Raw genomic sequence first — 26,056 nt, forward strand, 5'->3', positions numbered from 1 at the left:
TCATGTATCTTGAAGAGAGTTTTCTTTTATTCAAAAGATTGGGTCAAAATCAGGATGACATATGTAGTTTCCTCCCTAAAGATTTCTTCATTTTAGATTGGCATGGTAAGGAAAATACCCTTCCAACCATAACCATCTCTTTTGGCATTGCTGATGAAATTGGCTTGCCTTCCATCTCTTCTGAAGCTAGTTTAAACCTGCTTTGACAATTGTCAGAACTATTTGGTTATCAAAATGCCATTAGCATAGGAAGGAATTTAAGTTTATCAGTCTAGAGTGAACCACTAGCTTGCCCTCTCTGGCCAGTAGTTATGCATAGATAAATATCAGCCAATTACTGCTCACTTTTAGTTAGTAACTGAGTGTCTCATACTGCCCTTAGATCCGTGCCTAAACACATAGAAACACATATCTTTCTCCCTTCACAAAAATAAAAGGGAATAAACTGTTCGCTTTTCACAATGCTTCTGTGTTTTCCACAATGTGAAAATTCAGTTATCTTCCAAATTCCTAATGTCAGTGTATTAGCAATTTTGCTTTGGGGATCCTTCAAATAAGCTGGTTCCTTTCCAATAACAGTACAGAAGGCAGTATATGTTACCATTTAAGATGCAAATTTTATTGCCTTAAAGCACCATTTCCATGTTTCTGGATACTATGCAACTGGTAAACAAAGATAGGAAAATTGCTTACAATTATAACCTTGCATTAATGACATTATGTAATCAGTGGCGGGTTGGGGCTTGTCTTGAACCAAAACCAGTTGCCTTCATCTAGAAGACCTCTATGAAGTAGATGATCAGTTTACAGGCTTTGCTTCATTCAGGTGACTCAAAAGTGCATGTTTAAAGATGAGTCCAGAGAGTGATCCACAAGGTGCTGTTTCATGAACTAGTCCCTTCTTTGATGAGTGTCGGATTCTTTGCAGCATCTACTGACAGTTAACCAAAATGCATTTTCAGACCCTTTAGAAAAACCACGCAGTCCTAGCTAGCGGTATATCTTTCCCTCTCTTCCAGGCTCCCAGCCTATTCAATGATAACATTTATCCATCTATAATTATATGTTTAGAGATGAATTCCTGGGTTATACATTAGCCCTGGAGAATGCAAGAAGAAATGCAAATATTATCTTAGAATAAATGCCACTGATCAGCTGTTTGAAAGACCTGAATTGACTCCTGACAGGTCTATAGGTTTCTTAGATATTTGAAGTTGATATCATCGTGTACTGTGCTTTGTAAAATAAATGAATCAAAAGGATTCTGGGATATGTATGTTTGAAGCCCTATTCTGTAGTTGCATCCTAGCCGAACCACAAAGAATGGCAATTCCCTAATTGCAATACTATTCTCATTTATTTGAAACTGAGACTTCTTGAATTGAGTGGGCATTCAGCCATTCAAAGGCCTGCTGAGGCTGTACACCAAAAAATAGATGGGGACAAAACATAGTTGGTAGGGCCAGGAGATATGCTTAATTCACAAAGAATTACATTAGATTACATTACGCAAATGTAATGTGGTCATTCCCCATATATTTAATTTCCCCTCTCTGTCACATTATAAATTATAATATGGTGGCAACTTGTGAAGGGACTGTGGGATCTATAGCCAAGATTTGGCGGGCACAAGTGAGACTTCCCTGCCCTGTCTCTATTTAGTATGGGAAATCTGTTTTCTGATTCTTATCCCTGATATCTTTTTGAAGATGTTTTATTTTTAATTACAAGTTTAATTTTTTTCCCCAAATTTCATGTTATGCTAATGGAAATTCAGAGATCATGCTTCAGGAGTGAAACAATGGAAACTGGAACAATTTTTTTATATTCCAGACTTTGCTATGTAAGAATGTGTGAAAATTCATCATAAGAATTGTATTGCAGTATAGTTCAGTTACAATGGGAGAAAAGGATTAAAAGATGTGATGTGAAACTGGTAGGAAAACTAAAACTTATTATTTGCCATCCAGTTGTTGTCAACTCTTAGTGACCACATGGATAGATTTTCTCCATGACGATCAATCCCTACCCTAGTCACTCAGGTCTTTTAATGGTGCACTCATCACCGCTGTGAGTCTATCCACCTTGCTGTTGGTTGTCCTCTTCTCTTTCCTTTCACCTTCCCCAGCATTAGAGCCTTCTCCAGAGAGCTAGGTCTTTGCATAATGTGTCCAAAGTAGGATAATTTGATCTTGGTTATTGTGCCTTGAGTGAGAACTCTGGACTGATTTGGTTGATGATACATTTGTTTGTTTACTTGGCTGTCCATAGTATTCTCAGGAGTCTTCTCCAACATCAAAGTTCAAAAGCATCAATGCTCTTCCTATGCTGCTTCTTTGAAGTCCAACTTTCTCTTCCATAGAGTGTCACAAGGAATACCGTTGTTAGGAAAACTAGGAGAAAGAAGGAAAAGGAAATATTGTTCTTTGCATATTTGATTGAATATTTCCTTAAGACTAATCCGGTCAGCCATGAACATTAGTATTCCTGCTTTTAGCACCGTATTATATTCATAATATTGTATATCCTAACTTATTGCCTGGGACTTTCAAAAAAATGTGCAATGAATTAATTTCCAACAAAGAATTTATTTAATTTTGCATCCCAGAGATGGCCCAGATTTCATGGAAGTTGGCTATTCTCCATTGTGCCAGAATCATTTGCTCATAAATTTTACTAAGACGCATGGTGACATTATTTAAGAAGACTGATAGAATATATCTTAAAACCCTTTCAGATTTTACTCAGTCTATCAAACAGAGAGACAAATATAAATAACATTGCAGATTTAAGCTACATATAATAGTATTTAATTAATGGAGCTTAGCCAAAGTTTGGGGAAAATCAAATATAAGGATACCAACAAGATATAACTCCAAATCTACTCTTGTTGGATACAATGAAAAAGGGGGGAAAAGGTGTCCCTTGTACACTGAAGTGTGATTTGGCAATAGAAGTCTCTTTTTAGTACACAGGCACACGAAATTAACAGTTCATCACTTCTACAATGAAATCTCAATGAAATCTCATTTTTAAAGCGATAATATAATTCAATCTCATCGAGGCTTCAGAGGGTGCTGCAATATTACAGTTGACAATGGTTACTGATATAAGAATTTTCAAATCAGATTGGACTGCTGAAAATAGAACTTAACAAAGACTGTTCATGACTAAATCTTTCTTTTTAAAAATTTTCCTTTCTCCCTTTTGACCAAGAGATTAATGTGCATTGTAAAGTAATAATCAATTCTGATGACTGTAGGCAATCTTAGCATAGCACAAGTTAAATTAGCCAATAACTATTTAATTTAAACAAAATGCAATAGAGGCATGGAGGGGGAGTTTTCCTGTCTCCCAATTCTCTGCAGTAATTTCCTTCATAAATTAATGGGCCAGATCAATCTATCTAATTCTACAACCAACAGACAATCATTCACTGATGTTATTAGTTTTGTATCAGGCCTTAAGTCCAAGTATTAATCTTCTTAATAATGGCTTCATTATACTTTTATAATATTCTCTAAAAACAAAACAGCTAAAATTACAATAAAGATTTTGCCTCTAATTTGTCTCACCCGAGACTGTTATGCAATTTTCTAGGTCATTTGCTTGCTGAAATTCTGGGGTATATTTTCTCATTATCAACTTAGAAAAATAACAATACAGGGAGAAGAGAAGGAATGCAGTTTTGTTGTTTTTTTCTAGGTGGCCAGCAAATTCCTCCTTTCCATGCCATCTAAATGGCTTTGGACTATTTCTGATACCAACTGACTAATTATGAGGGTTTTTTTGACAAATATGGTTTTGTTTTGAACACCTTAGAAAACAGTCTGTTGTAAAGCTTTGCAGTAGTGACACAGGTCTTCTAATGGAGAGAATTCTATGGATTCTATGCTTGTGCAAGCTCCCCTGAGATTGTGAAGCAGATAAAGTAACATTTCTGAATATTTTTTGGAATCCAGGTGTATATAAACACAATCAATCAGTCAATTTTTCTTTTTCTTTTTCTCCCTCATAGCCACCATTTCCATTTTTATGTGTCTACATTCTTGAAATTAGGCTCTTCCACACAGTAGCTCTGCACTACTCCAGAACTGACTCTGTGATTCCACGCTGTCTCAGCTGTGGTGTTTTTGAAACTACAGCATAACTAAACTTTTCTTTAAAATTCAGCAGAAAAGTGTGTGCTGTCCACACAGCTTTAATTCATGAAACCACATGAAAAGCCTTCTTCATATAGTCGGCATAATATTCTTTTTTCTCACTGCACTGCAATTTTTTTTCTTTCCCATTGTACCATCAACTCTCTTGGCCCAAGGAGTGGTGGATTCTAGGTTGGATGGCTGTCTTTAAGAATGGTGGAACAGTGGATTCCTGCACTGGCCAGAGATTGGACCAGATGATCTCCAAGATCTTTTCCAACCATTACATGCAATGATTCTGTATCTCTTTGAAGCAGGATCATGAGAGAGTTGGGATTATTTCCTTTACCAAATACTATGGGAACCTAAACTCCAGGTTGACAATAAGCACCTGTTCTGTGTGTGTACATTTGCACATTTGTTTCTAGAAACACCGAAATGTTTTCTGTGTCTGCATATGTCAATGTCTTATGTGCTGTTGTGCCAACAGTATAATCAGAAAAGTTGGTTTTCAGGAACTGTATTGAATCAAGCTGAGGTTACACAACGTCTCCAAGTTCAAGAACCATCCAGTCGCATATTTTCTTCTGACAGCAGAAGCATATGGATGGGGGGAAAATCAGTGGGAGCAAGGAAACAAAATTCATCATAGCATTCAAAAGCCATTAATAAGATTAAACACGTGGTGGGAAGGGGGATACTGTTTATGAAGCAGACTGAGAATAGCATGTGTTAGAAAGATACTACCAGAAACATTAGGATAAGCGGACACCAGTAAAGGGGGAAAACTATTAAAATGAGAAGTGACCACTGAGAGAGTCATAACATTAAGCAAAGAGCAGCTTACTGAAGAGGAAATCAGAACTTTAAGTAGCATGGGGCCTAACAGCAGGAAGGCATGAAGCAAATAATGAGGCCATATGGCCATCACTAGATTATCTGAGTATCTGTATGTGCGTTTCTTCCCTGCTGCAGTCGTATTTTATTCCTTATCCTTTATGAATTTGTTCCTTGCATGAATGGACTCTAATCATCAAATCCATGCTGATTAAGTGTATGTTATGTTTATAATGAATAAAAGCTTAATGTGGCCTAGTTGGATCAAGTAGCTGAGATGTACAGAGAAAGTGATATGTTAATCATTGTGGCTCAGACCCAAATCCATTTGAAATTTGAATGCCCTGTGGCTTCTATTAATGGAAAATGGAAATGATATTATTAACGCTGACAAGTGCTAACAAATGTAATGTAATGCAGCCTAAATTGAATAGATTATTTACTCATTCCTATGACGCTCCTGTTTGTTAGGAAATCTATGAGACAATGTAGGAGATGATCAAGCACTATAATTCAAAGCACTAGTATAACTAAAATTAATCATGAGCCTGTAATTCAATGCATGCTTATCTAAAGCTTGTCAGTCACAACTAATTTCTCCATTGGTTTCAGTAACAAGCTGGATGAGGGCACATGGTTGAATTGGTTGAAATATGTCTTTGCTTCCAGCTGTTTTTTCTCCAAGAAGACAAATTCCAAATTGCATTTATGTGATGAGTCTAAAGCTTCCAACTTTCCACTTCCAAGGAGTAAGCTAAGTTACTTCTTTCACCATGCTGGCCTTGGTTGTATGATGTGTAAAACAACCAATACAAAAAATAGTTTGGCTCTGTAGCACTGAGGCATTATTCCTGTTTGTCTGACTTTCTTTAGCTCAACCTGGCATACATAGTGTTCCCTCATCCCATTTTCCCCACAAACCACCCTGTGAACTTGGTAGGCTGAGAGAGAGTGACCATCCCAAAGCCACCCAGTTGGTTTCCATGGTTGAGGACACTCCTGAATCTGGCTCCCCCTAGTACTTGTCTAACATCTTAATCACTGTACCACCTTGGTTCTAGATGACTGTTTGAAGGCTAAAAGTGAATTTTAAAAACAATTTGACTCTTTAACAGACTCCGTTGGAGATGAGACTTGTAGAACATTTTTCTCCTGAAAACTCCATGTTGTTTTCACACAGATTCTATTGGTTTATCATATCAGAGGGAAAGATCTCCCACCCTCTACCCCAGCATGTAAGGATGAGCGAGTTTGGGATTTTATTTTATTTATTTACTAAATGTATATGGCTGCCCATCTCACAAGAAATGACTCTGGGCGGTGTACATCAATCAAATGAAAAGAACAAATAAATAAAAACAATCATTATAAAAATATAAAACAATCATTATTAATAATTAAAATATTATTAAAAATTAAAATATACAAACCACAAGGCACAGAGAGAGTAAATATATCAACCACAATAGTGGAGCCACCTTAGGTGACATAACCAGGTCTTAAGGGACTTCCAGAATGTCAACAGGGATGGAGCTAACCTAACTTCGGAGGGGGGTGTGTATTCCCCTTGATCCTACCCTACAGCAGATGACATGTCTCATTTCCCTTATCTATCCTTATCTAATAGCCATGTCTGACAAACCTTGACCTTCCTTAAAACCAGTCTATTTGAATGATTAAGATTTGTAATCCCACAGGACACTTTCATGGTAGTAAACTTCATTGAATACAATGGGATTTAATGTCTAAGCAAATCATACTGTACTTGTGCAGGCACTGAGCATTGTACTTGTGTTCAATCTATTTCAGGGTCTTTCCCCACTTGTACCTAACTACAGTACAAACATCCCTTGACCATACAATTTCTTTAGCTATGTCCTCATGATTTTGCCTTCCTCTGATTCCCCAACCCATGACTGAGGCTTAAATTGTCCTTAGTTATACATGGTGTTAAAGCAACATTTCCCCCTTTCATTCTGACACCACCCATAGGCAGCTTCAAGAAGTGTAAAATCTTGCAGGAGGGAAATGAATTAACAACTATGACTTGGAACCAAGGTCCAGAGCAAGGGGTTTCAAACTTCTTCAGGCCATGGAATCCATTAAAAAGAATTTCCCAGAATTCTTGAGCAAGAGCCAATGCTATGAAGTATAATGAGTACAAATGCCCCCTTGGGGGGGGGGCTTCTGAATGTCAGCTGACAAGCCCTGGCCTTCCTAATGTGTTCAAGTAATGTTTTCCCCTTTGACTCTTATGGAACTCCATCAAGTTCTTGGCTTCTATGGAACAATTTGAAAAACTCTGTTCTAGAGGCAGGATAGGGATCAGCAATAGAGATAGCAAATTTATTGAGCACTGGTGTGTGACAAAAGCATCAGAAGTACAGCTGAAGTTTGGAGCAAGAACTATTGGAACATTTCCCTTTTAACATCCTACTGTAAGCTAAAACAGGCAACAATGGATGGAAGGTGCCTTTGGTCTACAGATCTCTTTACAAGCATATTTTGTTTTATACTTGTTATGGAAAGGATTTATCATCCAATAATTTTTTTAAAAAAGATTTAAGTATAGATTCAAATTAAAAAAAAACAACATAAAGCCATGTGGAGCAGGAGTTGGTGGGCAGGAAGGGAGGGAATATTGATGTGAGGTGGTAATGAGTTGCCTATTGTGAGCTGTCGTACCTATAATCAGCCAGCTAACAAGTGCAAAGTTATGGAATGTTGCTCTCTAGACTCTCTTCATTTCTGTTATTCGTAATTAAAGATTGATGCACCAATTTCTTCTATCTCAGTCCAGAATCAGGCAAATTTATTAAACTTGGTGGGATCAAGAGAAGCGTTGGGGGGTCACAGTGGTGCCTACAGATGCAATACTGTCCACCGTTTGTAAGGCTTACTGGTACAGAAACTCAGCCTAAGATATGTATGGATTTGGATCTAGCAAGATCTGAATAGGTATTTTATTTAGACACTGAGCCTAGCAATGGGAAAGGGAAAGCTGAATTGACTCCTGACTGACAGCAGGTTGGTACCCCTATTCCTTAATAGTGAGAAGCTGGGGATGAAGCAGTTTAATTAAATTATACTTGTAATTTAGGACACAGGCAAATGTAATTTAAATAATTTTCACAACATTTGAATAGAGATAGGCAGTGCATGCCTCTGACCATGTAATTAATGTTAATTTACATACATTGTATAATCCCAAATATATCCTATGACCATATCTCCTCAGCCTTGTACACCACAAAATTGAAATTAGTTTTTAAAAATGCTTAATCTAATTGAACCTGATATAACCCTGTTAAATATAATTGGTTAGCTACTGAATGCCTGTTAAGCCTTGTAAAGAACATAATAAAGCCATATTAATTGTATTCTTAGTTGTATGTTTCTATCCAAGTCAAATATTAAAACATGAAAAGACTTTGCTTTGGAAAATATTCTGCATATTAGCATGTTGCCAGCCAAGCAGAAAATTAGTAGCTCCAAACAATTAATTGTAGGCCTTAAAACACACACAAAACCCACCAATTTTTGAATAATAAAATGTTTACAGTAAAACGCTGCCAGATCCCCCTGCGCCTTAATGTAATAAGCACAGTCCAAAAGTTCAAATGGTATAACATCAAAATACTTAGCAGTCTCTGGCAGAAGTCCAACTATGATCGAAATCTGAGAAAAACAAAATATATGCAATTGGAACATATTGGAAGCTGAGGTGGAAGAGAGAGCACTATTTATATAGTTCTATTCTTTATTTCTTTTTCAATAAAAACTCAAGGTGTTCGTCGCAATGGAGCTTTGGCCCTTTGGTAAAACATATGCTTTGAGTACAGTTGGTCCCAGCTGGGATCAAATGTAGCTGAAGCAGTGATTGAAAACTTGAATAACCGCTGCCAGCCAGAATACAGAATAGGATTCGTGGCCCAGTGAATCTGACTCGGTGTAAGACAAGCTGATCTGCAAGAGATACAAGATGCACAAAGGCTAAAGCAGGCAAAGGGAAGAGGGCTTCGTTCCTCAAAGTGGCTGGAATTTAAGAACAAGAGAGCAGAAACATTTTAATGGCACTCCGCAAGACCTGCTAAATGCAGATTAATATCCAGATTAATTTAATTCTTATTGTTTGGGAGAAAGAGAGAGCCTGCAAGAAAAGAATAAAACTATATATTACGCCTCAAGATAAAATAAATGTTCTCTTGTACTATATTAAACAACAGCAAATATGAGTAATACTTGCAATAGAAGTTGTGTTGTCCCTGTATGATGTCATCTTCTAAGGTATTTTCTACATTAAGGCCATGTAGCATATGTGTATGTGTGTGTGTATCTCCATAAACAAAAGCATATCTATCTATCTATCCATCCATCCATCCATCCATCCATCCATCCATCCATCCATCCATCCATCCATCCATCCATGAACAAAATGTGCGGGATTAGCAAAAGGTTTTGTGATCCATGTAAAAATAGTGGATTTTTCTACTGACATTTTTGGGACGTGTTCTTTTTGGTAGATATATTTCAAGATTTAAAAAATGAAAGTGAAATAGGCAATTTCACACTGTGTATCCAATTTATAATGCCATCAGCATTACAGGAATACCACAGAGTTTGCTTCTGCAGACATCATTTTGGAAAAGGCATAATTATTCATAAAAAAGGATAATACACATCTAAAGTAGAAATAATAAAATCCATATTGGTAATCACATGCATGCCCCACCTGCTGATAATCTTCTGATTAAGAGAGAAAGAGGGAACAAGCAAGCAAGCTACAGGTACCAGCATCAATCAGATGCTAGGCCTGTCTGCTGTGGCATTTGTCACTTGCTGCTCTCAAATTGGCCTTTTATGGGCTCCCTGGGTTGGAGACCCCTGGATTTTGGCTCAGTAAGGTATTGCCGACTTTTGCCTTCTCCTTTTGCTTTGAAGCTATAGGTCATAGAGCAACTTTCTGAACAAACTTTGAAGTTTTCATCCTTTTTTCTTTTGATGTTAGGTACAGAGAAGGACAATGGGCCACAAAAACAAGAATGTATATGTGGTGGTAAAAGGTACCTCCTTTCACATGTGAGCTTCATTCGCTACCAAACCTCTGTGATCCCCCTGCAAATACATGTGAACTGCTTAAAATGCCCTTGTAAGAAAACATTCACAGCAAGCTAATTAACCCTGAGTGGCGACAGGGGGAGGAGCCAGACAGGGACCAGTGGTCCAGTAAATCAAATTGTTTATGTTCACTGGTATATCTCAAAGATAGTATGGCTGCCATACTGACCTAGGAGGAAGGGAAAAATAATACTAAGGTCTCCCAGATGGATTTATCAAAAATATTCCAATGGCATGCTATAATTTACACTGTGTCTGCCTTTTTCTTTGTCTTGTCTTTGAAATGTAGCAGGCCAATGCTATAAGCTATTGCTTATATATCTGCTTTTGCTAAGGGCTGCCCAACAAGCTGGCAATGGTTTGCTGGGAGCTCAGTGTACACTGCTTTGTTTGCATGCCTAATACAATTATTTTCAAAGTGATTTGGTTGCTTGAGTTGAGCTAGGTTTTGGCCACAACAGTATATGAGGTCCATGTGGAGCTCAGATGTATTCATGGAAATAAATATAACATTAGAGCTAGTGTTTGTCTTGGCTAGATAATGATTTAATTAAAAGAAAGTCAAAACATTGTTAAAATCAAGTGTGGCAGCAAACCTGATGGGTGCTAAGGAATATGATAGACTCTCTATGTCTTATAACTAAAAAAAAAAAAAAATTAGAATTTCTCAATAGCAACAAAGATTTTGTGAGAAAATTACTGAACTGGAAAGTGTTTCTTTTACGTTTAAGTGTTTAATCATATATAATCCTACTTTTTTGGTAATATTTTAAATACAGTTTAAATGGTCCTTGCTCTCCTTCCTTTAGCAGAAGAGGAGGAGCCAAAATTGTATTTTTTCTTTACATTGCTCTCCATTAAGATAAGATTGTCCTGCATCAGCCTTTGTTAAATGACCAGGAACTGAACAAGAACAATACATTAAGGCCAAACCAGACATAACATTATATGAATACATTTCCTGCAATTACTTGCATAGCCCCTTGCAGGATACAAATCTTACTAAGATGAACTATAATGATATAGATGTTTGAATCAGATGGAGCTTTCTCTCTTCTGAGAATCATCCCAGAGAGCAGTTGTTGGAAATGATCCAATGCTCCTGAGGGATAGTCCAGCAGGAGAAAAATTTCAAGTGATCTCTCCTCTCCTCACTTGTTACATTGCAGTAAAATTGATGTGTTGATTGCAATGACATAACTGACATTCCACTTACTTAACTTTGTTGCATATTTCTCATTAATTTCCATAGGACGTATACAGGGGAGCTTCACTCTGGATTGAAATTCAAGGCCGTATTTTTCACTACTGACTCAAAGCGGTAAGAATCTGTTTTTTAAAAAGATCAGTTCCATTTAGTATTAAAGAAACATTTTTAAAATGCTAGAAGCACAAAGAAACACAGTGACAACATTTTACTGGGCCAATGTCTGTGACAGAAAGCACCTCAAAGCTCTTTTATAGAGAACACAAAATTGGCAGGGACAACATAGATCCATATAATGTACTTGCTGAAAGACCACCTCATAAATATGGGATTTGGAACCGTAACTTTAGATTTATAAGATTTCTTTATGCAGTAAGACAGGTGGAATGTCTGCACCATATTCAGCCTATGGGAATCAAGACCATCCAATTCCCTTATAAAGACAGTTGCTAAGAGTAGTCAGTGGAGTGGGATGATTGTCCAATTATTTAAATTGCAGATTTAAAAGATGGGCTCAGAGATTTCATTTGCTTTGCCTACAAGTGCCAAGAGCACAGCAATAGCTCACAACATGATTTCAAAGCACAGTATTAAAGAGCTAATCTTAAGCAATAATACTTTTTGTGCTCACAATTCTTCTGATTGTCATGTATGCTCTGGGACTCATATGGACATAATTTTACTCTGGCTTTCTCTCTAGAACCCATCATTCCACGATGCTCTTTTAAGGAAAAGGCTTCCATTTGGGTAGGGAGGCATCTGGAGGTTGAGTCATGGCAACTGGACTCCTTTCCTTTCCTTTCCTTTCCTTTCCTTTCCTTTCCTTTCCTTTCCTTTCCTTTCCTTTCCTTTCCTTTCCTTTCCTTTCCTTTCCTTTCCTTTCCTCTCAGTCTAGACTGAAGAAGCTGCTTGGACAAGCACCAAAACATATCAAACCAAAAGAAAAGAAGTCAGTTGCCATGACTCAACCAATGGATGACTGAGAATCTTTATCAATGTAGGGAGGGCATGTGCATTATTTAGCCAACTAGATTGAATAAGGGCTAAACAAATAAATAAAATATTTATTTAATATTCTATAATAGTTTAAGCATGCATGAACTTATTCTTGATGGAATCTACCTACACCCAGGAACACATAATGTGCATGTTTAAGAAAGACAGCAACACTCATGTGGCTTGGTACCACCAGACCTTCTTCTTAAAATCTCCATAAGGAGATTTTATCCCTCCATAAGGGAGGGAAGAGAAGCTTACAATTAAGTGTTAAGCCTTTGGTAAGATAATACATTTATTCTGATTGAAGAAACAGGACAGGCATTTGCAATCAGACAGAGCAAAGAGGAGGACAAACAGTAACTGGAGAGTTATAGTACAGAATTTCAAATTCAAAGATGAATTTAGCAACCATGTGAGAAAGCCAAATCTTCCATCTCTCTAAAAGTATAACAGAGGCTATTTTTTAGGTCAAACAATTCCTAGAGGAGGAGGAGGAGGAGGCCAGGTTACCAACATAACTTATATAAATGTAGAAAACCAGGAAGGGAAAAGTGTTTTCCAGTGTCAAATGTACGACTAACTGGTTGTTGGGCATAAGGTATGGGTTTGTGCTTGGTGCAATGAATTTCTTGCTCTTAGGGAACAAGTTTGCTCCCTTGAAACCAAGGTGGCTGTGCTGGAGATGCTTAGTTTTACAGACTCCTGATTCAGAGGCTGGAGAGGAGACCCTAATAGACTCTCAGGCTGCAGTTCAGATGGTAAGAAGGAGTGAGTCATACATGAAAGATAAGGATGACTCAGTATAGCTGGATGACTGGCTTTCCTGGCTTCAGATTCTTCAGGCAAGTAGCCTTGTACCACTGATGCAATTTACATGGCAAGAACTTTTATATTTGCTGTTTGTTCTCTAAGAGACCACATTATTTCTGCTTTTGCTTCTGTTGGAAGATTTAGAACAGGCAGGTTACAGCTCACACATCTGTGACTGCTTTGCTTTCTGTTTGCCTCAGGTCTCGCCCTAAGGCTTGCATAGGATGCTCAGAGAGACTCTCTAAATGTGATAGCTTCATCTCTTTCCAGGATGACTGCTCCTTGGACTTCAGCCTGCTACTAGCAGCGTAAAATTCCAAGACTGTCCAATTACATTTCCAGGGTTATTGGTGCCAGTGGGAATCATAATTGCTATATTCTCTCTGGCATTTTTCTAGATGGTGTATGACAGCTACAACCTTTATATGAGGTGGACAAGTAATCTACACACCTGTCTACACATCCATCTGTAATCTACACATCCATCACAAACCCATCTAAGTTTCTAAAGACTGAAACACCTAAAACCAAAGGCCCTCCATCTCCCAGAGGGCTACCTTAGCACAAAAGGGTATTTGTGCATTAACCTCCTACTCAAAATAGTATCCTTCTGCCCCAAGACCCTCATTCTCCCAGCATTACAGACTTTTCCAGAGAGGTAGATCTTCACATCGTATGTGCAGAGTACAATAATTTGAACCTGGTCATTTGTGCCTTGAGTGAGAACTCTGGGTTGATTTGGTTGATGACCCATTTATTTTTCTTGGCTATCCATTGTATTCTCAGCAGTTTTCTACAACACCAAAGTTCAAAAGTGTCAATACTCTTTCTATATTGCTTCTTCAAAATCCAACTTTCACTTTCATACAGTGTCACAGGGAACACAATTGCCTGCATGATTCTGATCTTTCTGGGGGATGGAAATACACTTTGAAGTTGAGACCTCAGATAAAGACTTACATGGTATAGAAAGCAGGAGTATTGCTAAGTCTTAAACCATTTAGTGAAAAAGAAAGGAACTTTACTCATCAAGTTCATTACCTTCATTTGTCCATACATTAATACTCAAGAGTATGGGAAATAAGCACGGTGAACTTTAGCTCTTTGTCCATAAAGACATATACCACTTAATAGGTATAATGGAGACCTGGTAGAATGACACTATCTCTAGAATATAACAATTAAAGGATACAACTCAGTCAAAAGGAATACAAGTAATAAGGAGGACACTAAAAATAACCATTCTTACTCAGAAATGCTAATGAACGAACTTGGCAATGATATAGACAGCATCTGGTTAAAATAAGTAATGAAACAAATAAAAGCTACCTTGTTGGTGGTGTCTGTTATCCCAGCCAAGGAAAAGATGTGGATGATGCTTTCCAAAAATAAATTGAAAATCTTTCAAAGAAGCATGCAATAGTAGCAATGGCAAATTATAATTATCTTAACATCTGTTGGGAGACAAACCCTATCAAGCATGGTTCTCCCAAGAAATTTCTTCTTGCCTTGCTATCAACTTTCTCTTTCAGAGACTAGGGGAATATGCAAGAGGATGAAGTACCCTTGACTTGATATTAATCAGTGGGGAAGTCTTAGTTGAGAAACTGAAAGCAGCAGGAAATTGGAGGAAGCTAAATCTGAAAAACAGCATTTAATAAACTCAGATCAATTATGATAGGGTCCTATTGCAGAAAAAAAACTAATGGGTATAAGAACTCAAGATGAGTGCAAATTCCTAACGAAGAAGATACTAAAAGCAAAACTGCAAATAATTTCAATGAAGAAAAAAAATGGAAGACAATAGAAGAAGCTAATATGTGTCAGCTTTAGGAGGTAGACCAGACAGGAAACATGACCAGATGAGCTAATTCTACTTTATTGTAAGATTACATTAACAGAATCTTGCAAGTCTGAAAGTACTTCTCTCCCCCTGTCCCTTTTACAGCCTGAAAACTAGAGACGGTCACTTGCCTCATCCACATTCCTGTTGCGGGCTACGCTACCTTTTAACTGACTGTTCCCTTGGTTGCATCTCATTGCCCTGTCTCCCAAGGTCATTCTCACACACCATTATAATATGAGTATATAAAAAACTTACTGAAGATTGAAACACACACACACATACACACACACACACAGAGGAAATGGAAAGAGAACCAGGTCACAAAGGAGGAACATGGACAGGATGCACTTAACTGAGGGATGGTGTCAGCTCCATTCATGAAAACTCAGAATGAGCTAAAGATATTGAAGGATGTTACAAAAATCACCTTCTTTAGTTAGGTTCAACATAAAAGAAAAGAACCAGCATATCAGCTGCTTAATGAAGACAGCAACACTTAAGAGGTCACAAAGAAAAGGCAGAGCTACTCAAATCCTGTTTTGGTTCAGTCTTCTTCAACCAAAAGTATGTCTTGCACCAAGAAATTATGAAGGGCTGATTTAAGTGACAGCAATGAGGCTTGGCAGAGATAGAAATGTGGTTAAGGAATATCTCTTTACTATGAATCAGCTTAAATCTCTAGGACCAGGAAAAAAAATCAGCTAAAAGTCTGGCTGAACCCTTCTGTATTGCATTTGAGAACTCTTGGAGGACTGACAAAGTACCACATGGCTGGAGAAGAATAAATGTTGTCCCTATCTTCAAGAAGCAGCAAAATGGAAGATCCAGCAAACTGTAAGACACCATATGTAAGTATCTTGAGTACGCATTGCAGTAATTAACAAAAGTCAGCACGCATAGAATATGCTTACTTGATTAACCTTATCTCATGTCTTGACTGGGTATCTTCCTTAATAGCTTGTGGGAATACGGTAGACATAATATATGCTGACTGTGACAGAGCATTTGACAAGTATTCTGTGGCATGCTTGTTAGCACATTAGTTAAGCGTGGGATGGGCAACATGACAATTAAGTGGATACATAATTGGTTTGAAAATAGTCCTCAATGACTACTTATCAATGGTTTCCAATCAAAGTGGAGAGGATCAGCTTTGGGAGTTCTATTCTCCAATATTTTAATTAATGACTTGAATGAAAAGGTGAGAGGAATGCTCATCCGATTTGTAGATGGCATACAACTGTATAGCTTAGCTAATATCTCAGAAGACAGAAAGAAAAATAATCTTGATAGGATAGAGAAATGAGCTGAAAGGAACAGAAATAAATTCAACAGAGACAAGTGTACAATTATTCACTTAAGCAAAAATCAAAGATGCAGGATAATGGTATTTCTGAAAAAAACTTGGATATGAACCAAAATTATATGGCTGTAAAAAAGGTAAATACAGTTTTAGGCTGCATCATCAGAAACATGATTTCCAAATCACAGCAAATAATCATGCTACTTTATTTCACTTTTGTCAGACTCTACTTTGACTGAATCCAGATCCTTTCCTTTTCTTTCTTACTATATATATATATATATATATATATATTCCTTCAAAACCTTTATAATTAATTTTAGTATTTATTATATATAAATAGTAACGCAACAATATTACTATATTAGTAACTATATAGTTTAAGAAGAAACCTATCCTGTTAAGCTATATAGCAAAGAGGGGGAAAAAAGCAAAATCTTATACTCAACTAAAAAAAAAAAAAAGGGAAACAGAAAAAAAGGAAAAAAACTAAAAACAAAATGAAATAAATCTGAACAAAATTGCAATATTGTATGTAGTATCTATATCCATTTAAATAAATATCCACCGTACCACACGTACTGTATACACAGAGAGTACTGTATATACACAAAGTCCTGTGAAGAGAGACACTGCAGGGAAGTCCATAAAAATGAAAAAAAAAGTGTATCATAGCACAATTCAAGCACCTGAAAGATCAACAGATAAAGTCAAGACTTGTTCCCTTTGATTCCACAGTGCAGGACGTAGAATAATTCATTTAAATTATAGGCAGATTTTGAGAGAATATTTAAAAAAGAGTAAGAGCACTTTGGTAGTGGAACCAGTTAACCAAAGAGGTGATGTATTCCCCTTCACTGAATGTGTTCGAGTGAAGGTTAGACAGGTAGCTGTTTGGGATGGTTTAATTTGGATTCCTTCACTGAGCGGGGGTTGGACTTGATGACCTCAACAGACCTATGCGACTCTATGATTTTACCCACCAGAACCTTCTTCTGGCTTTTGTAACTGCTGGAACAGCCTAAAAAGATGCCCTGAGTGCCTTGTTGAGGCAAATGAAAGCTGCCTCACATAAGCCTAGATAACCCTGCCTGCTACAATTAATGTATAATATGCACATGCTAGCAAGTCACATATAGAAATGAGGATTAGATTATATTTAACATCTGGTCCAACCAAAATTAAAGCCATGATCCTATTTATTTAAAGCTAGGCCCAAGCAAAACTGAAAAATATGGGAATGCCAGCCAAAATTAAGGCTATGACTTTAATGTTGCCTAGTTTTGAGTCAATCAGAAGTAAGCCTTCTTAGGCTCAAAGACGTTTTATTGATGGTATCTACTCATGATATCTAAGCATGTTGGGGAAAGCTGATGTAATGGATAGGATACTTCTTTGCCAATCAGTCTCATATCAGCTAAAGTAAATTTAGGGAAAATTCCCACTACTTACTTATACTGTATTCTCTTTTATTATCCATTATACTCATTTGCATAAAACCTCATTTGCATAAAAAAATAGCAAAGACAACAGCCTTTTGATTGCCTCAGCAATGGCTGGGTGACACTAGAGCAGTGTTTTTCAAACTTGGCTACTTTAAGATGTGTGGTCTTCAACTCCCAAAATTCCCCAGCCAGCATCTTAAAGTGGCCAAGTTTGAAGGACACTATGCCAGTAATGAGAATCCTGCAAAGCTGAAAGCACCGACTGAGGTCAAAGGGGAAGACCGCATTCCATTATCAAACCAAGCAAGCAGTCCATCTCTGTTGAAACCAGTTTGATTGATCTCAGAGCTACAGCATGGTGATAAAGTGCATCCAAAATAAAAAGCTCTGAAAATATGAATCATCCCTCTTACTACTGCTTTCGCACAATGAACATTTTCATCTTCTTTTATAACATCCATTTATGTATTCTAAAGTCAAGAGGAGTCTGGTAGCAACTTTTAAAAGGTGTAAGCTTTCGTGAGCTGCAATTCGCTTCAAGAGACGCAACTGATGAATGCGTATTTGTGTGTGAAATATTAAAAAGAATTCCTGTATATGTGTGTGTGTGTGTGTGCATATCTGTGTACGGAATACTAACAAAATTTCATTTTGCAGGAGTGTTTGTACAAATCACCCTGTTTTTCTCTTTACAACTTGAATATAGCAAATATGGCTTTATTCCCTAGAAATCCAAAATAATGTTGGTCTTTCCCACCTTTCAGGGATCAATTACTTGTTGGTTTAATTACTATGTATGATTTTAATCATTCAAGATTACATTTCAGAAAGTTTTCTAAGTTTGGACAGCAGATGAAATCACAAGAATAACTGATGCTTTTTAAATAAATACATTGTACTGGTGTACTTTTAAAGTGATTAGCTCTATTAAGAAAAAAAATACTTACATTTCAGGTAACGTGCTGTTGCAAGAACTTATGCAGGTTGAGAAGTGATGACTAAGAACTGTTTCATTAAAGAGGACAAACTGATTTATAAAGTGTGTCCAGAAATGACAGCAGAAAGGATGAAATTGGCAAGTGGTCCTAGTTACACAATCCTGTGTTTAAAAAAGAATGAGCATAAAGCTATGATCTGAGGCAAGTACTACATGGCTTTGGAGTTACAACTGCTGTTATATAGGACGCTATCCTATGAAATTAGATTTTTCATTTTAGAATGGTTTGGGCATAAATTTTGAACAGAACAGATATTGTGAGACTTTTACAGAGATAACCATTCTCTAATAGTGAGATGCTAGTCCAAGAATAATGGGTGCCAAAAAATCAGCACTCCTAGCCACAACAGAACAGCATTAAGGTAGGTAAACAGCTCTATTTAGATAAATTCCTAACAAAGTCCTTGGGATTATCATGAATATATTTCCTATCAGCAACAGATAATTTGTGAAACCCAAAAATGAAATATAAGATATTACAACCATAGTCCCTACTCTGATATCGGATGAGATCTGAGAGCCAATGTAGGATAGAAAGGATGCAAAGAGAGTAGGAAAATAATTATACTGGAGATCCTTGCTAAGCAGAGTTTTCTCATAACTGAGACTCTAACAAGCCTCTCTGAGAAATTCTACCACCAAATGGGCAAAATAACTGAGATTTAAAAGCAGATCTGGGACCTATAGAGGAAGATTTGGTCAGAAAACTCTTAGTCATAAACAAAAAAAGAGACAGGAATAGACAAAGGAAGAGAACAGAATGGGTCTATTAAATCTACAAATACTGCTGTCCAAAGTGAATGCTTTGAATGTTAAAAATGGTCATTGTCTACAAAACAACCAGAATGCTCTTTTTATAGACCATTCTAACTTAAACCAGAATTGCTAGACCAATAAAGAAGTGCCAAAATCTCTAAGCCAATTATTCCAGTGCAAACCCTCTCAACTAGACATCCAACCACTGTTTTGACTGCCAAACAAAAGTGCCTACAAAAGGTTTGTTATTACCTTTCATCAGATCCAAATACCAGCTAGCATTTTCTGTATTTTTAAAGCCATGATTCAAGGGTATAAATTGCCCTTATGTTTCAAATGTATCAGGATCTTATAACCCAGACACTCAGCTTAGTTGATGTTAAAGCACATAAAATCATCCCTGAAAAAAGTCAGGTAGTAATAATGTTCTACTCATTAAGCCCAGGCTCTGGGGAGCTTCTAGATGGACTAGTGTGTGTGCGCCTTTGAATCAGTCTTGACTCCTGGTGATGGCCTGGACAAGTCCCTGCAGTTTCCTTGGCAAGATTTTAGAAGTGGTTTGCCATTGCTTCCTTCCTAGGGCTGAAAGAGAATGACTGGCCCAAGGTCACCCACCTGGCTTTCTGCCTAAGGCAGGACTAGAACATGGTCTCCCTGTTTCTAGCCTGGTACTGTAACCATTACACCAAACTGGTTCTCTAGATGGACTAGCCTTTCTATTAAACAGAGTGAGGTGCAGGTAACAGGACAAACAGACCTATATGTCAACTTATCTCCCTTTTCCCCACAAAGCTAGGCTGGGCTATTGGAAGAAGATTCCTCCTCTTAGCTGACCTTGAGGGTCAGTCCAGGAAGACCTCCTACTTGGAGTAGCAATGCCTTTGTGACTCCAGACACATCGAAACAATAGAGCATGCGCTCTTCCAGTCCTTCTGCTCCCAAGACATTCACACTAGTCTCATTCTAACATTACTAGGGCACATGGGACGATTTTAAACCTCTCTATTGTTTCCTGATATTAACCCTGCCACAACCTACAGCCCTGCCAGGTTCCCTGCAGCAACACTCAAAATCCATCAGATATAGCTTCTGGCTTCAGCATCGTGAACTAGATTCAGCGGGCACCTAGCTTGCCAGACTGGAGCATTCTGTAACCTAATAAATAGAGTCTCTCACATACTATATACATAGAATTTTTAATGCTATACTGTACCTTTCTAATGTTCCTGTGCCTCCTTTTAGACTCTCATTTTTTATATTTTATACCTTTTATGTCTCTTTTATTTTCTTAGTTTAGTCACTTTATATGGCTTTTATATACAACTTTTTAATGCTTTGTATCTATTATATTTTTATGCTTCTTCCAAATGACTATATCCCATTGTTTCATGCTGGTCTAGAACTGTAATAAATATCGATTTGATTGAAGGTGCAATCCTATTTCCAGTGTAGGCAACTGCCTATTTATCTTTTGTAGAGGGGTGGGAATGGCTCAGTGCCTTTGGCAGAATAGTTTAAGCCAGCCCTACTGTGCACAGGTGTTTCAGTCTGTTTGGATAAATGAAATGGTAGCAGACCAGGGAAGATCAGAGACCAGGCCATGACCTCCAGTTGTGGTAGGAAAGTAGTAGTTTAATATATAAAGGTGCCAGTGATGTCACTGATTGCAACATAACATCATCAGCTGTATGTTCCCTGCTGCCATTTGGCTGTGGTTCGAGAGAAAACATGTGTACCTGCATCTCTTAGTCAGTATAGGAAGTCATGGAAGTGACCTTGAAGAAAACATTCAGAAGTCATTAAAAAAACAAAAAATGTGAAAGCATTCCTTGATCCCTGGGAAAGGAGGCAGTATTAGGAAGAGACTCAGGCTGCCCCCCCCCCCGACTTAATGAGGTATAAGAAGGGAGGAAAAACACAATCAGGTTTGCAAGATTCTGTTAATATAGCCTATCTCAATAAAGTATAGTTTTAGTCTTCTTGTGGAATCTGCTTCCTGAGCTGGACAACCCCAAAGGGTTGATAGCCATAAGACATTAATTTATAATTCTCCTTTCATATTTCTTAAGTGGCCCATCTAGGTTGATTATAAGAAGGGACCCAGGCCCCAAATGTGCTACCTAGGCATTCATAGGAAATCAAAATGGTGGGTGAATATTGTCCAGTGCTTTGTTTAAAAATGCATCTGCATAAACAGTGAAAAAAAAATTCAAGGTAAGGTTGTAGGGAGCACTTAGGGGATTGAAGAAGATGCCTGAAAATAAGTTCAGCAGTTTGCTCTCTGAGGAGCAATGATTTGTGACTATGCCCATCATAGTAATTCTTGAAAATAGGCAAATCTCCTACAAGGAAACCATTTTGTGAAATTGCCTACATCACGGTCTCAAAATTCCAAAAGTACCTATTACCTATAAAATGTGGCTATCTCCAGCAGAAATATCCTTATAGTGAAGCCCAGCTGTACTAATCATGATAATTTAACATCAATTGAAAACTTATTTCCCAAAGTCACATAACATAAACTTCTAGCTTTTTTAATCAAGTTGCGCTCTGAGTTTGCAATTTTATTAACATTATCAAGGTCATGAGGTTTTTTCATTCTCAGGATTCTAACCCCTGAAGGTTGTTATAGGTTTGAAACAAAAGAATAATAAGGGAAAGGGTACCACCTAAATATCCTAATAAACAAAAAAAGAAATAAGTAAATGCAGTTTAGGGCATTTTCAGCAGCTTAGAGGAACTTAGTACCAATCAAGTGGTAGTTAGCAATAATCCACCCAGAAAGATCACACTGTTTGTTTTTCTTCCTAGGCCATTCTGCTTCTTTTTTGTTAGTTGGAGGCATTGATCCACCAGTAATCTTTCCATTTACCTGGAGTTGATGTGACTGACCTCAGGGTATCTTACTTTGGTATATACATGAGAATTGCTCTGTAAATTCGGAGAATATTTTGTCCTTTGCCATTGACAAATCCAATGAAACAGGACATGGATTTGTTTTTTATGCACCAAATGCTCTCTTGCACTAAATGTTTCTTGTTACTTCATTTTCATTCAAGGAAAAGCTCTACCTGTCATTCAACTCATACAAACCAATGAGCTCTGCTTAGGCAACTTACTGAAAAAGAACTGTCAGCTCATTTTTTCTGACATGGCTCCTGGACCTTTGACCCTTGTGTAAGATGCAAAATCTCTGCATTAAAGTTTCTCCAGCTACTGCACCTTCATGCTGAGAAAAAGATTTAGCTTCTGCATTTTTGTTTGTAAAACAGAATAATCAGCTACTTCTCAGTTATGCCTTTACCAGTATTATATTTCTTTCGTTGGCAGCAACAGGCCAATTTTCTGAACTTCTGGGTCATCTGAAAATGCTTTGCTGTTGGTATAATTTATTTGATTAATTTGCCAACAAGGATGATTAAATGACCTTTCTTTAAAATTATGAGTTAATAAAATTTTTAAGTCTGGTTTGCAAATCATAGGAAGCCATAAACTATGGTTTATAAACCATAATGGCTGGAGCCCCACATTACACTAAGCCATGCTTTGTTTTAACTATGGTTTATAGCTGTCATAAGCCATGGGTTACAACCACATAATAGCTTAGCACAGTATGGGAGTCTAAGCTTTCTATTTGTATTTATGAAGGTAAGTGTCAAGAATAAAGAAAGTGGCCTGGATGGAGATAAGCTAGACCCGTTCCCAGAGCAATGATTTAAGAAGTGCAACTCAAGCCCAAAGCAATTTGAGAGGAGGAGGAAATGGCTGAGATGGGAGTATATGGGGTGGGGAGTAAAGCATAATGAGACTTGCAAGACTGATATCAGTCCTACTTTGTATACCAACCAAAAAAATAACTTCAAATGAAAGTTAAAACTACTTTATGATATTGGCTACAGCAGTGTTTCTCAACCTTGGCAGCTTTCAGATGGGTGGACTCCAACTCCCAGAATTTCCCAGCCAGCCTTGGCTGGGGAATTCTGGGAGTTGGAGTCCATCCATCTGAAAGCTGCCAAGGTTGAGAAATGCTGGGCTATAGTAACAGAATCTTGCAAGTCTGCTTGTGGGACCAGATTTGGTTTATCACCATCAAGCTCCTCTTCTCTACTCAGTGAGAGAGATGTTGGATCACTGTCCAACTTTAGGAATGTTTACTGCTCACCTTCTTTATTATAAATAAATAATGTCAGGCTTCTTCTGACAAGCTGGACTGGAAAGAGATAAATAGGCACTCGGGGATACAAGAACTTCTGATAAATAGAGGTATTGCAGAAAAGCTATTATGTAAAAGTTTTTCAGTGACTGCTTTAGAACAAATGCAACTTATATTTAAACTGACATTGAGGGTCCCATTCTCTTTCTCATATCTGTGCAATGTAGCAGGCTAGAAGCCATTCTCTTTGGGGGGATGGATAGTTTCCAGCTGTCTCTTATTTTGGTAACAGACTGATCTGGTATTGGGCTGTTTGTGGCCATCTGAGAACCGACTCTCACAAAAAGACAAAGACTCCTTCAAATTGAGCTGGTCCATGTACTTTTCTTAACAATAAAGAAGTGGTCTCTAATCCAAATGCTAACCTGGTCTACTCTGCATAGCTTTTTTATTAACTCAGCCAATGTCAGCTGGGTGCTGTCACCTACTGTGATATAAACAAACATTATTTGATATTAATAATATAACTCAGATATTTTTCCAGGCCCAGGGAAATTATGGACAATTCCAGCATAGGGTCATCCTGGATATAAAGACTTTGGTTATCTTATTTTGGAATGTAGATGTGAAAGGAACAGACACATCTGCTTTCTACTATTTTTTTCCTAACGAATAAGGCAAATCCCAGCAACTCCCAGTGGGAGCCTGCACTGAACCAGCAAAGAACAATCAAGATTTGTGTTTTTATATTATTTTAGTGTTGTTCTGATACCATTCTTCGCCTCGGAATTAAAGGGAAGCGATTGATGTAATTAAGTGTGAAGGCATAAACAAATTGGCAGGATTGGCTACCTGCAGACTTTGGATTTTGAATTTTACTGGTGGAGAGAAACCAATATCATAACTGTCCAGAAGATTCAAAATCTCTATTTTCTGTTTCTGAGCTTTGCAAAGAACCGGCATGGTTTTTCTCCATGGCTCAGAAATGCAGAATGAATTCCATGACCGTTTGCCACCTCTATTTACAGTGCATCAATGACAGAGAGAGATGCTGTAAAATGAACACCCAGATCTAGCAAAGCTCCAGTTATCAAGCCACGCTAAATGCAGCTCAGGCTAAGGAATAAACCCCACTGAAACCACGATTGAAACGACCGAGGTGATTTCAGAGTATCTATCCATATCTGCCCAAAAAACAAGCAGCCAACAAGGAAAGGATCCTGGGTCCTGCTCCACGAGGAGATGGAGAAAGACTTTTGGCCAAAACGTTCAATTAGAAATTAATTGATTTTTTTAAAAGGCAGTCAAGCAGGTATCCTGCTTTTCACTCGATTCTTGTTGTGCTAGGAGGAACTGAGGCGGGCCCTACGCAAAACAGCTGAGGTTGAGATTGGGATAATGAGGCCGTCAGCGCAAGATGCGCGCAGAGCCCCCTCACCGAACTGGCCGAGGCTGGCGGCTCTGCAACCGGCGCTCCTGCCTTACGTAGTTCTTGGATCCAGCTCGTAGGACGGAATCTACCAGTTTATCTTCCAGCTCCGAGATTTTTTCTTTGGCGGAGCTGCTGCTCCCAGCTCTGGCAGCTGTTCCCATCTTCGCCCTGGAACTCGCGGCCAAGAGGAGGCGCAGGACGCACTCCCGGCGCGACCTTCCCGGCGCTAGAGCGGCGGCGGCGAGCAGGCCAGAGGGCGGCTGGAGCAACGGTGGCGCCCGGAGACGCGCTATTAGCATTCCGTTCCACGTGTTGCTTGTTGTGGGCGCTACAGGTTTCCCACCTGTGAGTCGCGCCGATGCTCTCCACTGGGCGGAGCTGCGTTTCCCTCCCGGCCGCCGAGGGAAGTAGCGGCGGGCCGGCCCGGGCGCTGATAGGACCCATCAAAGCTATCCCCAAGCTCGACCCCTTCCACAAACTCCGCCCTTCTCTTTCGGCGGCGCTGCTGGCTGGCTTGTAGGAAATAGTCGGGCGTGGAAGCTCGACGTGTCCGGAAAGGTGTCCGCTGGTTTGGCGCCAGGCACCTCAGCTTGGTGGCGGTGCTGCTCTTTTCCTTCTCGCCAGCGGTGCGCTGCGCTCGTCGGCAACCATGCTCGACCCGTCCTCCAGCGAGGAAGAGTCCGACGAGGTGCTCGAGGAAGAGAGACGGGACCTGCTGGGGGTGGCCGGTGGGTGCGGCCCCTCGAACAGCTCTCCGCGAGCCCTTCCGGCCGCTGCCCGGGACCCAGGGCGCCAGGGCGGCGGCGGCGGCGGCGCGGCGATCAGACCGGAGAGCCCCAGCCCTTCGCTGCGGAGCGAAGGCAAAGAAGAGCAGGAGCGGCTGCAGAAAGAGGAGCGAGAGAAGCGGCGCCGGCTGCAGCTTTACGTCTTCATCGTGAGGTGCATCGCGTACCCCTTTAACGCCAAGCAGCCGACAGACATGGCCCGGCGGCAGCAGAAGGTGAGTCGCGG

The 26,056-nt window shown here is 38.8% G+C and overlaps 2 protein-coding genes across 8 annotated transcripts in view; one reads left to right on the top strand and one right to left on the bottom strand.

Annotated features, from left to right (window-relative positions):
* Positions 1-568: 568 nt before the first annotated feature.
* Positions 569-25,344, bottom strand: LOC148215890 (uncharacterized). The gene is made up of 2 exons (XM_088141681.1): positions 25,052-25,344; positions 569-2,393 (listed from the first exon to the last, which is right to left on the bottom strand). Exons 1-2 carry the CDS (start codon positions 25,342-25,344, stop codon positions 2,324-2,326), a joined length of 363 nt encoding a protein of 120 aa, XP_087997807.1. The 3' UTR covers positions 569-2,323.
* Positions 25,345-25,558: 214 nt separating this feature from the next.
* The window catches only part of CADPS2 (calcium dependent secretion activator 2), a 335,958-nt gene continuing 335,460 nt past the window's right edge, over positions 25,559-26,056 (top strand). For all 7 annotated transcript variants that reach the window (XM_088141678.1, XM_025164784.2, XM_088141679.1 and 4 more), the window contains exon 1: positions 25,559-26,045. In XM_088141678.1, the coding sequence (XP_087997804.1) occupies positions 25,695-26,045 (351 nt within the window). In that variant the 5' untranslated portion in view covers positions 25,559-25,694. The remainder of the gene's footprint in view (positions 26,046-26,056) is intronic.

This window comes from Python bivittatus, unplaced genomic scaffold (genome assembly GCF_059951505.1).
Source record: "Python bivittatus isolate LINGU-HERP-01145 unplaced genomic scaffold, Pbiv_v1 ctg000330_np1212, whole genome shotgun sequence".
Lineage (NCBI taxonomy): Eukaryota > Metazoa > Chordata > Lepidosauria > Squamata > Pythonidae > Python > Python bivittatus.